The sequence below is a fragment of the Giraffa tippelskirchi genome, chromosome 10 (genome assembly GCF_054371585.1).
Source record: "Giraffa tippelskirchi isolate mGirTip1 chromosome 10, T2T-mGirTip1v1.2.pri, whole genome shotgun sequence".
Classification (NCBI taxonomy): domain Eukaryota; kingdom Metazoa; phylum Chordata; class Mammalia; order Artiodactyla; family Giraffidae; genus Giraffa; species Giraffa tippelskirchi.
Genome location: NC_137284.1, coordinates 129,627,803 through 129,643,314, shown reverse-complemented (window position 1 = coordinate 129,643,314; position 15,512 = coordinate 129,627,803). Strand labels below are relative to the sequence as shown.

Below are 15,512 nucleotides of genomic sequence, written 5' to 3'. Positions count from 1 at the left end.
AGTAAGACAAGCATAGGTTGAATATGTGAAACTAGAGCAAAAAAAAATTTACATGAATTAAATCTCAAGAAAATATTTTTGACAGTAAGTTCTTCAATTCAAACAGTCTATAGATTAAATGTGTGGCCATGGAAAACAAGATGCAATTTAAAAAGTGGCTTTTTTTATATACATTAGATAATCAGAGACGTATTAGATGACGGTCACGGAAATTTTTTATCTCGGGTATTCGATGCACAGGCTCTCACAATGAAAACTACAAAATCAAATGAAGAACCAATGATATCCAATACTTGTGAAATTGCTACCCTTTCTTGAGGCCTCAGGAATAATATCTTACTATATAAAGCAAAAGAATAGCAAGAAAAAAGCAGTGGATGTTTTCAAAACTGAGGAAATGTAGGGAAAGGGAGCCAAATCAGTATTTACACTGACAAATTCCGGTGACACCATCTAGTTATCTGGTACTACTGTGCCTAGCAGCTCCTCTAGCTGCCAGATTCTATTGCCTTCAGGCTTTCTTTGCACTTTCTTGGTATTTGGAAGCTGCAAATTCTCCTTCTCCTTATAAAACTGACCCAAAGGACATCAAGGGAGAGAAGAGACATATTCCGTGTTTTGCGGGTGGATAAAATGGAAATTGAAGTTGAAAGCACAGATAACCCGTGTTGTGCCCATATACAATGAGTAGCAGCACCAAGGAGGCAGAAAACAGGTTAATTTCAGACAATAGTGTTGTGTTATCAGAGTCAAGGCTTTGCAGGATTCCAGGACCACAGCTCATGTGGCATGAGGGTGGTGCTAATACAATCACCTTGTTCAGCGGTGGGCTAAAATAATTTATAAGATGAGAGGAAGAAAAAGTGTTTTATATCTTTCCTTAAGATTGACAGCTATTCTGATCAATGGTGTTCTGAGAATATCATTTATGGATGTTTTAGAACTTTCAGTTCAGTTCAGTTCAGTCGCTCAGTTGTGTCAGACTCTTTGCGACCCCATGGACTGCAGCACACCAGGCCTCCTTGTCCATTACCAACTCCCAGAGCTTGCTCAAACTCATGTCCATCAAGTTGGTGATGCCATCCAACCATCTCATCCTCTGTCGTCCCCTTCTCCTCCTGCCTTCAATCTTTCCCAGCAGCAGGGTCTTTTCCAACAAGTCAGTTCTTTGCATCAGGTGGCCAAAGTACTTTAGACTTCGGACGGGTCCTTCTTAGAACCAGCCTCAGGGAGGTTTGTAAACTTTGTTTTCAGCTGCTTCGATATTCCAGGGCTTTCATCTTCCTGTTTGCTTTTCTTATTTGCTTCCAAAAGCTCTAGATTAACATACTTCTTCTGGGGGCAGAGGCCAGCAAATGGCATTCCTGAAGACTTGTCCTAATGGCCTGTATTCTGCACATTTTTAAGTCCTTTCTTTTCATCAAAGTAGATCTCTTGAGGCTTTTTTCCCTGGGAGCTTTGTTAGTGAAGTAGCTTATAACTTTATCACCAACATTGTAAAAACAAAAGGTGGTAAAGGGTGATCATGGCTAAGTGTTCCCAGCCACTTTCATGACCCACATAAACTAGCATTTTAAAAAACAAAAGTGAAAGTAAAAAGTCACTCAGTCTCAGTCATGTCCAACTCTTTGTGACCCCATGGACTATAGAGTCCATGGAATTCTCCAGGCCAAAATACTGGAGTGGGTAGCCTTTCCCTTCTCTAGGGGATCTTCCCAACCCAGGGATCAAACCCAGGTCTACCACATTGCAGGCAGATTCTTTATCAGCCACAAGGGAAGCCCTTAAAGAGCAAGGGGGCCCTAATTGAAAAGCATGTGTTATGAGGATGTCAGGATGGCTGACACTGAAATGACAAATGAAAATTATTGTGGCACCAGGATCTATTTTCTCCCAGAGGAAAACACCATGGAGATCAGCAGTTGATTCAAATTGCTTTTCCTCTCCTCCCTTTTGATAAATAGGAAAACAAACACACACTGTGCCATCCTAAAGAGAAAACTCTAATTGGCCCACAGAGAATGAGTGCTCCACGTTCTGGCAGCAGTAATAATGATCGATTAATGCAGGAAAAGACCCTGATGCTGGGAAAGACTGAAGGTAGGAAGACAAGGGGATGACAGAGGATGAGATGGTTGGATGGCATCGCTGACTCAATGGACATGAGTTTGAGCAAGCTCTGGGAGATAGTGAACAACAAGGAAGCCTGGTGTGCTGCAGTCCACAGGGTCACAAAGAGTCAGACATAACTTAGTGACTGAACAACAACAAAGGGGTCAAAAGAGGGAGTGAGCAACACGGAGATGAAGAGGACGAACACAGAAGTGAGACCTGGAATCTGGGGGGTTCAGATCCTGCCCCTCCATCACCACAGTTTAAGATACAAGGTGCATCCCTGTACCTTTCCAAGCCTTGGGTTCCTCTTCTGCAAGTGGGGGAAGGATGAATATTTCTTTCTTAAATTTATTGGAGTATAGTTGCTTTATAATGTTGTATTAGTTTCTGTTGTGCAGCGAAGTAAATCAGTTATGAATATATCTATTCTTTTATAGATTTCCTTCCCACTGAGGTCACCATAGAGCATTTACTGGGTAGCTCAGCTGGTAAAGAATCCGCCTGAAATGCAGGAGACCCGGGTATGATCCCTGGATCAGGACGATCCCCTGGAGGAGGGCATAGCAACCCACTCCAGTATTCTTACCTGGAGAATCCCCATGGACCAAGGAGCCTGGTGGGCTACAGTCCATGGCGTTGAAAAGAGCTGGACATGACTGAGCGACTCAGCACACACACAGCACTGAGCAGAGTTCCCTGTGCTATACAGCAGGTTCTCACTAGTTATCTTATTCATAGTAGTGTATATATGTCAACCCCAATCTCCCAGTTAATTCCACCCCCTCCTTACCCCTTGGTGTCCCTAAATTTGTTCTCTATGTGTGTGTCTCTATTTCCCCTTTGCAAATAAGTTCATCTACACCACCTTTCTAGGTTCCACACACATGCGATATTATACTAATCTGTTTTCCTCTTTCTGACTTACTTAATTCTGTGTGCCAGTCTCTAGCTCTATCCAGGTCTCTGCAAATGGCACCACTGTGTTTTATGTCTAAGTAATATTCCACTGTATATATGCATCATATCTTCTTTATCTGTGCCTCTGCTGATGGACATTTAAGTTGCTTCCATGTCTTGGCTATTGTAGATAATGCTGCAATAAACATTGGGGTGCATGTATCTTTTCTTGGGGGTACTCAGAGGCTTTCAGTGAGGATTAAATGAGGCCATGAATACAGAATACAACATGTCACATGGTTAGTCGCTCAAGATCTATCAGCTGTTATTGTTACTGCCCTTTTTGACCTTCATCATCTACTCAACTTCCTTTTCAAATAACTTATTTAAGAACTTGTCTCTTATTTTTCACTTCAGATGATAGAAATAAAAAGTACCTGACTAGTAACAGTGTGTGAGATAAATATCTACACTTCTTTCCCATTTAGAGCCAATCTGTGATTCACATTTAAGCTGGCTTTTCGAAACAATTTCCAGCACATTCTACTTGCAGTCAGATGAAGTGGCAATTTTCTTAAAATATGGAGCAGTTTGGTGCTGGGCAGAACATGTATTCAGGCTCATAAACATAAACATTTTTTATGCAGCATTTAAAGATGAACTATGTAACTCCAAAATGCTGCAAAAATATAAACAAAATAATTTCAGGAATAAAGAAATGCAGCTAAAGGAGAATGGAGAGGAAGCCAGAAAAGAATCCAAGTTTTCTATGGTGCAAGAAAGTTGATTATGGGTAAAAATTTGTTCTTGTGAATTTTTTTAGAGGAAGACAGTAGCACATTCCAGGAAGTATTTACACTAGATGACAAGCAACTTTGGTAATTACTGCTGACTCTGACCTTTTTCTAGGAGCCCAGGGTCGACACCGAGCCTTTCTTCAGAGATGACAACCATGTAGTGATGCTGAGTGAGAATGCTCTGGTGGAGCTGAAGCTCCCTTTGGCTGGAGGAAGAAGGCCTGTAGAGAACAGCCCTTCTGCCATGGCTGCTGAAGTGGGTCTCAACTGACTCTTCGATCTACAGGAAAAAAAAAAAGTAGGTATAAAAATTCAAGAGGAAAAAAGGAGCACATTTCCCTTGAAGGAGACCATTAATGTAAATCGGGAGCCATTCAGAAAGTTGTCTTTGAAGGCTTTCTCTGGCAATGCTCTGAAAGGCGCACAAGGACAAAAGCAACCTCATTTGCGAGAACTGAAGGTGAACTACATTTTTCTCACTATTCCATGAAGATGAAGATTTCAGGCCATTAAAATACAGAGTTCCTGGAGGAATACTGTGGTATAGAAATACCGAGCTCAACTCTGCCTGAAAACTAGAAATTAATAGCAATGCTTTTCATCTGCATTGTGCTTTTCTGTAATAGTTCCAGCTGCCTTATCTTTTAGCAGTTCTTTTAGGTAAACACAGCAGAGGAAACAGACCCAGGGAGGATGGATTTTGTGCCGGAAGGACATGGGGGACAGCTGAAAAGCAATCCCAGAGCTCTCTGAAGGCACAATGCTGTCGCTTCTCCCCATCAGGATGCAGCAAAATTTCAGTGCCTCTCACTGAGGCAGGATGGATCTTCATGTGAGAAGAGGAGGGTATCACTCAAGAACCATAATTTTAGGCTCTTCCTTCAGCTGTCGACTGCTCCTCCAAATAAATATTCTTTGTCACAATGATGTTTGAAGTATCATTGACAAAAGGGAAGTTTCAAATTGGCAAGTAGAAAGAATGCTGACAATGAAATTCATCATATGGTTTAAGCCATTCCTAGTAACTCAGTAAAGAATCTGCCTGCAACGCTGGAGACTCAGGTTGATCCTTGGGTCAGGAAGATCCTCTGGAGAAGGAAATGGTTACCCACTTGCTTGAAGAATTCCATGGACAGAGGGCCTGGCAGTCTACAGTCGATGGGATCACAAAGAATCAGACTGGACTGAACAACTAATACACACACACATACACACACGTATGGTCTAATGCAGACACCGTGTGTTTTCCTGAAAATTTGTGATTAAACCTGGATAAAGTAGACATTTTTTATTACTGAAGGGAATGATAAGATTGGGTGGAGATTAGGGCAAAAAAAATGGGAGAGGCCAAAGAAGAGGAGACAAAGGGTTGGAGAAGGCAGATGAGGGCAAAGAGGTAAGAAATGAAGTTAGGAATTCACATTACTTTTAGTAGCAGTGCTGAATCGAATTGTCCATTTCGTGGCTCTCAAACATAATTTGTGCCATGTCTTTTCACTCCTTAAATTTTTTCATTATTTCCCATTACTGACCGAATCAATTCCACATCTTTATCACAGAATGCAGGCCACTTGAACTTAAACCCCATCTTCCTTCTCTGATCATATCACACTTTTAATCATTTCCATTCATAATCCTAACCTGCTGCTTCATATAGACTCCACTGTGCCTTCTCACAACAATTCCTTTCTCTCTCTCCATTCTTCCATTTAGCAAACTCCAAATCAAACAGTACCTCTTTGGAAAATTTTCATTGATAAATATCCTTCCATCAGCACTTACAAAATTGTGTGTCTCTCTGATTTGAGTTCCTTAACGTGCAGCCTGCATTGTTCTTCTGTCTTTGGTAAACATTGTACATATTCAATAAATGACCTTATTAAGTAAATGAATGGACCGTAATGCTCTATCAAGATCTGACCTTTGAAGATATACATGGAAAGAAAGAAGAAACAGATTTAGCTTGTGAATCCTTTGAAGGCAGGCAGGATATCCTATTTTTCATTACATACAAATAATGGCTATCTGAAATCAATCTACAAAGCATGGTATAGTGCAGAAGGACACAAACTCTGCAGCCAAGATGCCAGCTTTGAATCTCTTGGTTCCACCAGCACTAATCCTATGACCTTGGACAGTACCTTCTTTCTAAGGCTGCTGCGAGGATTAAGGAGTTAGTATTTGTAAAGTGCTTAGAACTGTCCCTGGCATATGTGCTTAGTCCCTCAGTTGTGTCCCATTCTTTGTGACACTATGAACTGTAGCTCGCCACACTCCTCTGTCTATGGGGATTCTCCAGGCTAAAATACTGAAGTGGGTTGCTACGCCCTCCTCCAGGGGATCTTCCCAACCCAGAAATCAAATCCAGATCTCCCTCATTGCAGACAGATTCTTTACCAGCTGAGCTACAGAGATGTGCCTGGCATATAAGAAGTGCTATATGTGTGTTTTTAAAATAATCATATGTCAAAAAGAGCAAAGAGTCGGGAACACTGTTTCTGTGTCTGAGCTTTGCCTGGCACATGCTAACACAGGCTCATAATATATGTGTGATGAATATAAAGGGAAGAAAGAGAACACCAGCTATCATACCTTCTGTGCATGGTACTTTGGGAAAACATGATCAGATATTTCCCCTTGTTAAAGGATTGCATTTTATTGATAATGAATCTATTTAAACTCAAGAATTTAACTGCAAATTGGAACATAATTACTCAGCAAATGTTGTGATTGTTTTAGTGATAAACTTTTAAAAAGGAGGATTTGAAACCAAATACAGGCTGTCTTTGGACTCAGGAGTCAGAGGGAACCAGTAGCAAGAACTCACAGGAGGCCAAAACAAACAAAGGTGGGTCTAGGTGAAAGGGGAAGACAGATGCTTCCAAATATATCAGTGTCACTCAAGCAAAACGCAGTGTCCAGAATTCCCTTCTCACATTATTTTCTTTCGAAATCACAGGATGCTCCTCTCAGTTACAGCTGGCTGGGGTACAGGAGTGACTTCCCATGAGAAGGCTGTATTTTCAAACTTAACCTTCTTATTTATTAATTTGAAAGATATAATCCCTCTTTCCCACCCCTCCCTTAAACCAGGACCAGGTTATGTAAGAGCACCATAATCTTACCAGCATTATCTTACAGACAGCATATTCTAAGTAGAGTATTAATTACTGGCCATATTTTATCATAACCTTTAAAACACATTGAAATTTTAACTCACGTCTCAGACTACAGAGAATAAATAGGAAATGAGCATGTCCATCAAATTAGGTTGCGTTATCCTGTAATACAAACTGCCGCTGTCCTTGTAATATTTATAACAGCCTGTATCAGCAGAATGGCCCAATACCAAGGGGCGAGAGCGGTTTCAGCCGGTCGGACAACAGGTGCACTGCACTGCGTCTGTGAAATACAATTATGTCAACCGCATCAGCAAGTACAGGATGATCAAACGCCCGGGGCAGCACTTTTGGAAATGAGAGCCCCTGATGACTCCCACGATTTTGAAAATGTATTTTTAGCGGAAGAATACATTTAACCTGGCTATCACTACAATGACGGAACTTGAGACTTGCGGGTCTGCTGGGGAGAATTTAGAAAAGAATGTGTGTTTCCGGGCATTTGACAGGCTGAACCCGGAGTCACTTCCCTGTCTCCCTTCTTCCTGAGAGATCTGCAGAAAAGTCCGTTGGAAATTGCTTCGCTAGACTACATGAAAGTTGTTTCATACTGAACACTTACCATTTTTACTGGAAGGACTTCAAAACCTGAAGTCTCTATGCTGCCTAAGGATAAAGTGTTGTAATAAACTAGGTGGAGGACCAGACGCAGAGACATGGGAGTAGAACAGCGGTGCGCGTGTATATTAATCGCTCAGTCGTGTCTGACTCTTTGCGACCCCATGGACTGTAGCCCACCAGGCTCCTCTGTCCATGGGATTCTCCAGGCAAGAATACTGGAGCGAGTTCCCATTCCCATCTCTAGGGGATCTTCCCAACCCAGGGATCGAAGCTGGGTCTCCTGAATTGGCAGATTCTTTACCACAGAGCCATCTGGGAAGCCATCAGAACAGAGGAGGGCTTGGAATCAAAAATCTGGACTTGGGATTCTGGCTCTGCCCCTGGCGTGGTTCCTCCCCTGGGAGAGTGACAGTCATCTCCTCAGATCAGAGTTTTCTCACATGTATAGTTGAAGTAACAAATCTTACTTCATGAGATTGTATGGGGAATTAAATCACATTTCTATATGAAAGCATGCACCACAGCATCCCACCAATAAACCATGTGAAATATATACATGTAAAACTGAATGAAAATCAATATCATAATGTAACTGCTTTTACATTAGTAATTAAGTTTTTCAATTAATATAGTCTGGTCCCTGTCATAACTTCTATATACCCTGGTAAATATTTCTCTCTGTAGGGTTTATCATCTTTTAAGGCAAAAATATGATTTCCTTATTATTTTATTGTCCATTTCCCCACACCATAAAAGAAGGTAAAAGAAAGCATACATTTTTGTCTGTTTTGTTCACTTTTGCTTCCCCAATGGTATACTTGGCACATAGCAGACACATAATAAATTTTCTTTGAATGAATGAATACAACGTCATTTTTTTTCAGTATGTAGAAGTCATTTTTATGAATACTAGCATGAAAGATTTGGATAGAAAGTGGTAAAAATTTGTATTTATAAACTTGTTTCAGTAGAATTTTGAATAGTGGCAAGAATGACATAGTCAAATTCTTGAGCAAAGTAATGAATTTACAGTAAAAAAATTCAATAAGGAACTATATTATAAAAGCACTATATTTCTCAGTCAGTTCAGTAGCTCAGTTGTGTCCAACTCTTTGCGACTCCTTGAAGTGCAGCACACCAGGCCTCCCTGTCCATCACTGTATTTCTCAGTTACTACTAAAAACTCTTCATCAAGACTTACCACAAAAGCAAGAAATACAACTTTTGAAAAATATAGTAGAGATGAGAAATAAAACTTGTTTTTTTCCATATGATGGAAAGATTTTTTCCGGATTTATTAAAGTAGCCATGTATTTATGACATCTTTTGATATTTGAATACAAATCATAGAGCAGACCTCAGATGTGTGTCGTATATAACTAAAAGTTAAATTGCCATGCTGTCTAGATTTTTGGCATTTTAGAAAGATTGTAGAGTCTATCATAGTGAATTGCGTTTTAATTTTTCCACTACAGGAACATAGAATTTTTTTTTTCCATTGGCGAAATGTACACTTATTTTAGAGAATTCAGGAAATAAAATGGCATGTTCTAGGATGCATATCCTATACATTTTCTACTTAAACATTATTTATAATTGTAGGACAGTTTAGGAATTGCAGGTTTCCCGGATATGCAAGCAGAGCCTCGGAGAATATTTCCTACTTACACGACCTCTAATGACCCTTGGCCTCCATCTCACAGCTGACTCAGCTATACCTTGAGCCGATCACTGAATGATCACACCTTTCTCAGAACTACTCCATGACCTTGACCCTCTGAATGCACCCGCGAACCATATGTTGGGGCTATCCCAACACCCACCATCCAAAGTAAGGCAAATTTACCCATCTGTAGCTCTATGTGAATTCTAAACAGATAAGAGAGAAACAAAAGCAATAAATTTCAATATAAAAAAAGGAACCACAATATTGCTTTGATGAAATGGCATCCACTTAAATAGCAACTGCCAAAACTCATCTTTACCTGTTCCTCATTCTCATTTTCCCTTTGACACTCTCACAGTTTATAGTTATAGACATGTGTTTACTATCTGCCCCTCCTACAAGTCTGTATGTTTCAGAAGGGTCTAGACTTGTCTGCTTTGGTCATTATTGTACAAACAGCTTACTGCTAAATCAGAGGGAATGGAAGGATGAAGGAGCAAATGAATAAATGCTAAAGGCAAAGTATGAGTTCATTACTTGTAAATATACACATGACCTTTCGTTATTTTACTTACTGTCAGGTGAAATAATCCACTAGGAAGTATCAAAGGAGGCTTCATCTGCATCTCAAGTCATAAGGTATCCATGACCTCTTCATCCCTAATGACTCTCTCCTCCGTTTCACTGCAACCACCCACTCTAATGACCAGATCTTTATCCTTGTGGTCCCCCAAAGAGCCCCATCTCTGAAATTATGAAATAATATACTCCATTCTCTGATCGCATTCATCTACTTCCAGCTCTTTTTATTTATCCTTAATACATCAATTCCTCAACCACGAGTCTTTCCCTCTAATGCCAAGTTTCTACTGGCCTCCTTTTCATCTTCCTTCTCCACATCTCAGATTCCAGGACCCAATACTCTCTACCTGGTACATTAAATTCCCTTGTTCACAGTCTTATGGCAAAACCTCAAGCATGGACAAGCCGGGGACACAGCAGTAAACAAGGTAGGCAAGTCTCTGCCCCCACAGAGCTAACAGCCCATCAAGGCAAGCAGACGTAAGCATCTGGTTATAATCAATTATGACTTGCCAGGTAAATCAGGAGGGAGAGGATGCTGTGGAAACTCTGAGCTGAGAGAGTCAAGGAAGATCTCCACAGCCCACCTGACCTGCCCCTATGCTGGGGTGGTTTAGAGCTGCTGAAGAAAAGGGGCCATTTGGCAAAGCCAATGCAGTCTTCCCACTCCCTAGACCATCCAGCTATGCTTCCTGGGTCAGTTCTCTCTCACATGCTACAAAGTGACAGACTTGCCCACTCTCCAGCTACCTCATTTCTGCAGATAACTGCCTCCCGCTGACAGAGGAAATCAGCCCTTGTAGAAGGAAATGCACTAAGTTAACACAGCAACTCTTTTGGCAAACCTATAGCCTGTTCACACAACTAACATTTCCTCTTTTCTTCTGATTTCCATAGGAAAGAAAAACTGCCCTCTTCTTATCAATGGTAAGTCACTCTGCTTATTCTCCAGACTCCACACTCCCGCTCTGTTCAAACAACAGACCTCCTCCCAAGCTCCACCCTCAAACCCCTGAGAACTTGATCCTTCTTTTAGCATCTTCTCCTGGTTCCTTCCTATCCCCTCCCCCTTCTCTCCCACTGGCTCTTTCTCAGTGTTTATGCATTTACTTATTTAATATTTCTGAACGCTTTCTATGTGTCAAACATGGTTCTAGGCTCTGCAAAACACAACAGTGAAGAACCTGGATAAAGTTCTACCCCTCACTGAGCTTACTTTTTAGTGGGAGGAGCAACAGACAGTTAATGAAATCATGCAAGGTAAGTTCCTGCAGAGATAAAATACCCAGTCAGGGTAAAGTGTCAACAATGACCCAGATGGTCACGCTGCTGTTGCTTGTATGTGTTAGGAATGTTGTGTATGAAAGACAATGAGAGAAGAAAGATAACTCTTAGAGAAACAAGAAGGGAACAGGCATTAAAACAGAAGTCCTTGAAAGTCAACAGCAGCGGTACTTTTTGTTGTGAGTGGTAAATATGGTCAGGCAGGCAGGCAAAAAGAAATAATGGGCAATGAGGGTAGAAGTGGAGGTAATGCAACATGACTTATTATCTCATTAAGTAACTAGTTGTTCAGTTGCTCAGTCATGTCCAACTCTTTGCGACCCCATGGACTACAGCACATCAGGCTTTCCCGTCCTTCACCATCTCCATAGGAAGTAGTGAGTAGGAAACCAAGACATAGTGAGCAGTAGAGAATTTAAAAGTTGGTCACTTTATGCTGGTCTTTCTCCCTAGGTACAAATTTTATGAACTTTGATCCCTCTTATGAAAAGCCGTGGCAAGGAAGAGGAAGATGATGAAAACTAGACTTACTAACATAGAGGGACGATGTTTCCTTGTTTTCTTGTGTTTTCTGGATGGATGGGTCCCCTGATAGAATTTCAGAAAAACAGACATCTACTACTTAGACCACAGGATTTCCTAAGAACTCTATGTCATAGGTCCTATGGTTTGTTTGTTTTTGTTTTTTAATGGAAGCACTCAGTGACCCGGGAGACCATGCCATGAGAGGGAGAGCTGAGACCTGTCCTGAGGAGGCAGGTGGTGGTTCTGGGGGGCCACTGGGAGGCAGAGCACTGTGAGGGATGGGCCGTGAGAACACTGCACTGAGGAGCTGGGGTGGGCGAAGTGAGGCAGGAAGGAGGCAGAGGACAACCCTTAAGAGAATGACATAACCATCGCTGCTGCTGCTAAGTCACTTCAGTCGTGTCTGACTCTGTGCGACCCCATAGACGGCAGCCCACCAGGCTCCTGCGTCCCTGGGATTCTCCAGGCAAGAACACTGGAGTGGGTTGCCATTGCCTTCTCCGACGTAACCATTGAGGACAGGACATAAACTGGTTTGAACAAACTAGGTCCAAGATGGCAGACAAGTTGATTTCCACTAGACCTTGAACCTCAGTATATGTTCACTGTAACACATCAGCAAGCTAAGTAACACACCCACAGCCACCATGACAGTTCTGAGGCTGACCAGAAAGGGCAAAAAGTGGAAGGTGACCCAATTCCTGGAAATCCCTGCCCTTCCCCCAAATGCTTGAAATAATCCTCCCACTCATTAGCCTGTGAAATTATCTACCCCTATAAAAACTGACAACTCCATACCCTGGGGCCTCTCTTGCCTTCCAAGATGGCCCACAGTCTGTCTACAGAGTGTGTATCTCCCTGAATAAACCTTCTTTCACTTTACTATGTCTTGCTCATGAATTCTTTTCTGTGCGAAGCCAAGAACCCACACTCAGCAGCTACCCCAGGGACTCACCTGAGCCCTGGGATGTGACCGTCCTCTTGTGCCCCACTTTCTTTCCTGCACCAGAAGGAGAGGCAGCAACAGGGCAATCACACCTCAGGGTGTAAATGAAGGAGAGGTAAGGTACAGAGGATGAAGACATTCTAGAAGTGGGAAGAGAGTTCCCAAATAAAGGATGTGCAGTGAAGATCTTAAGTAAACAGAGGGGAAGTGTGCAAGCCTGACACACGAGAAGAAAGAGAGGTGGGCATAAAAGAGGAGAACAGAAGAGAACAGCAGCACGGAGCCTGACCTGGCCATCCTAAGCTAGAAATTATTTAATGAGACACCAGATCAAATTGCCTTAGTCCACCGGAAACAGCTTAAGATATATAGTATGGTTTTTGTCCACCAGAATAGACTTCTAACCCATCTATAAAATATGAAGCATGTAAGCTGTTGATTGTTGTTTGTTGTTTAGTCGCTAAGTCGTGTCCAACTCTTTTATGACCCCATGAACTATAGCCTGCCACGGTCCTCTGTCCATGGGATTTTCCAGGCAATAATACTGGAGTGGGTTGCCATTTCCTTCTCCAGGGGATCTTCCTGACCCAGGGATCGAACCCATGTCTCTTACATTGCTGATGGCTTCTTTTATCACTGAGCCACCTGGGAAACCTGATGGTAAACTCTGAGAATGTCTCATCTTCTCTGTCTAATGCCCTTCTCCTTCCTAACTCAGAACCACCCTGAGCCTTTCTAAGAAGGGTGAGCAGTATACAGCTTGTGCGCCCAGAGGAAAGAGAAGACCGCCCAGAGGAGGGCAACTTACAGGATAGGAAAAAAGAAAAAAAGGCTGCTTCTCAGCTCTTCAAACTTCAGCCAACACACTATCATGCTGGGCATACACAGCTTCAACTGTATGCTGCTCCTTCCTTCCCCAAGTTAACCCACACACAGAGCAGGAATCTTGGAGATTAGGGAGAGATTAAAAACAAACCAAGAACACAGAGCAGGGATTTCTCCTCCAGTCTCTATCTGGAGTCTGCTGCTGTGATTTTTTACTTCCCACACCCCCTAGTTGCTGGCTGCCTAGCTCAGCCCCACTGAAGTGCTCATCCATTTCAACCATCAAGGAGGAACTTAGATTCGCTCTCTGCTCCTCCCAAATTTTTGTTCCTCTTTTCTAGCTGTTTTGAAAGTCACATTAAGCATCTTTTTCAGCCTCCTCCAGATGTAACAGGGAAGAACAGGGTCTGAATGTTCTTCCCTGTTACATGGAGGCTGTTCCTCCAAGGAATTCAAGACTCTTTCCCTTGAGATGCCACCCACGATGCACAGCTGTGGGCCATCGGTTTACTATTTGCTATAACTTTCCAGACATAACAAAACCCAGCTGAGATTACAAAAACACAGGACTAGCTGGGAGATGGTGGTCATGAAAGCTTCCTTCAAGATATCTTGAAGAATGAGACAGCTTTCAGTGAGATCAGAAGCAAATGTAGATTGCTTTTTCCTTGGGCACAACTGATTTCACTGTCTATTTTGGATAAAATAAAAACCACTCTGTGCCCCTTTTGCCTCTTCTCCTTCCTCTGCCTTCCTCTTTCTCTACATTCTTTCTCGTTTTCGGTCTTCTATTAATTGGATACTTTATGACATAGAGCTTCAGAGGAGGAAGACGTCATTTGCTTTCCATCCTCAAGCCCTGATTGCGCATGCTGGTCTTAGAGTAACAGCTCCCCAGCCCCCTGAATCTTATCACAGTGTCAGCAGTATTTAAAGGACATCCGTAATGAAGCAAATACAAAATTGACAATTCCCAATTATGAAATACCAAGCAGAGGACAAGGAGAGACCTTGTTCTTTCGAAAAATGTTAAAATAATAGCAAGTCTCTGTCCCCTCATGCCAAAACAAGGAGTTAATTCAGCAGTTCAGTCTCAAAATAGGAAGTCCATACAAAGGCAACGTAACGGAAAGGAAAGTACACTGGGGTCACTACACCAATATCAATACCTAAGCATCATACAATCTACCAAAGAGTTTCATGGATAGATGCCAGAGACTCTGAATCTAAGTTAGAGGCTTTGCCAGCAACTCCCCCAAGAACCTCTGAATCCTGAGTCTCCGCTCTACTCCCCTGGTCCCCACCCCTCGCAACCCCATTCATCATCTCCCGACACCACTTGAGGTCCACTAGGTATACTTCCCTTTTCTCATCTGCAAGTAAACACCAACCTTCCACCCTACTTTTCTCACTGTTGTAAGGATCAAAGGAGACTCAGTGAAACAAAAGCTTTAGGATATATATATCCTAAATATAAACTGTATATAAATATCCTAAATATAAACTGTATTTAAATTTCTCTTCAAAAGTGATCACACTGGGACTTCCCTGGAGGTTCAGCAGATAAGACTCACACTGCTTACACTTATCCCTGCTTATACTGCAGGGGGTGAGAGTTCAATCCCTGGCCTGGGAACTAAAATCCTGCATGCCAAGGAGTGCAGCCAAAAAAAAAGTGATCACATAAAAGTGATCCTGACAAATTAAAATATTTTACATTGTTAAAAAAAAAACAAACTGAGGCATATTTAAAATGTTATGAGTTTATTTGGGCAAAAACCCAATTGGACAGCACAAAAGCTGAAGTGATTAGGAGCACTCCACTAACTGGAGCTGAGGGAAGACTTATATAGAGAAAGTGTGGAAGAAGAGAAAGGAAATTACTCATGGGCTGTAGCCTAACTGTTATTTAGTTAATAAGCTGTGTATGACTTTTTTGCAACCCCATGGACTATAGCCTGCCAGGCTCCTCTGTCCACAGGATTTCCCAGGCAAGAATACTGGAGTGGGTTGCCATTTCCTCCTCCAAGGGATCTTCCCAACCCACGGATCGAATCCGTGTCTCCTGCCTCTCTTGCATGGCAGGCAGATTCTTTTATCACTGAGCCAGCCTAAAGCCTAGTTGGCTGTTTGTG

General features: G+C 42.1%; 1 protein-coding gene across 2 annotated transcripts in view; it reads right to left on the bottom strand.

The window, feature by feature from the left end:
• Positions 1–15,512, bottom strand: part of CPED1 (cadherin like and PC-esterase domain containing 1) — a 316,761-nt gene that overhangs the window by 282,701 nt on the left and 18,548 nt on the right. For both annotated transcript variants that reach the window (XM_081535345.1, XM_081535344.1), the window contains one exon: positions 3,912–4,089. In XM_081535345.1, the coding sequence (XP_081391471.1) occupies positions 3,912–4,089 (178 nt within the window). The remainder of the gene's footprint in view (positions 1–3,911; positions 4,090–15,512) is intronic.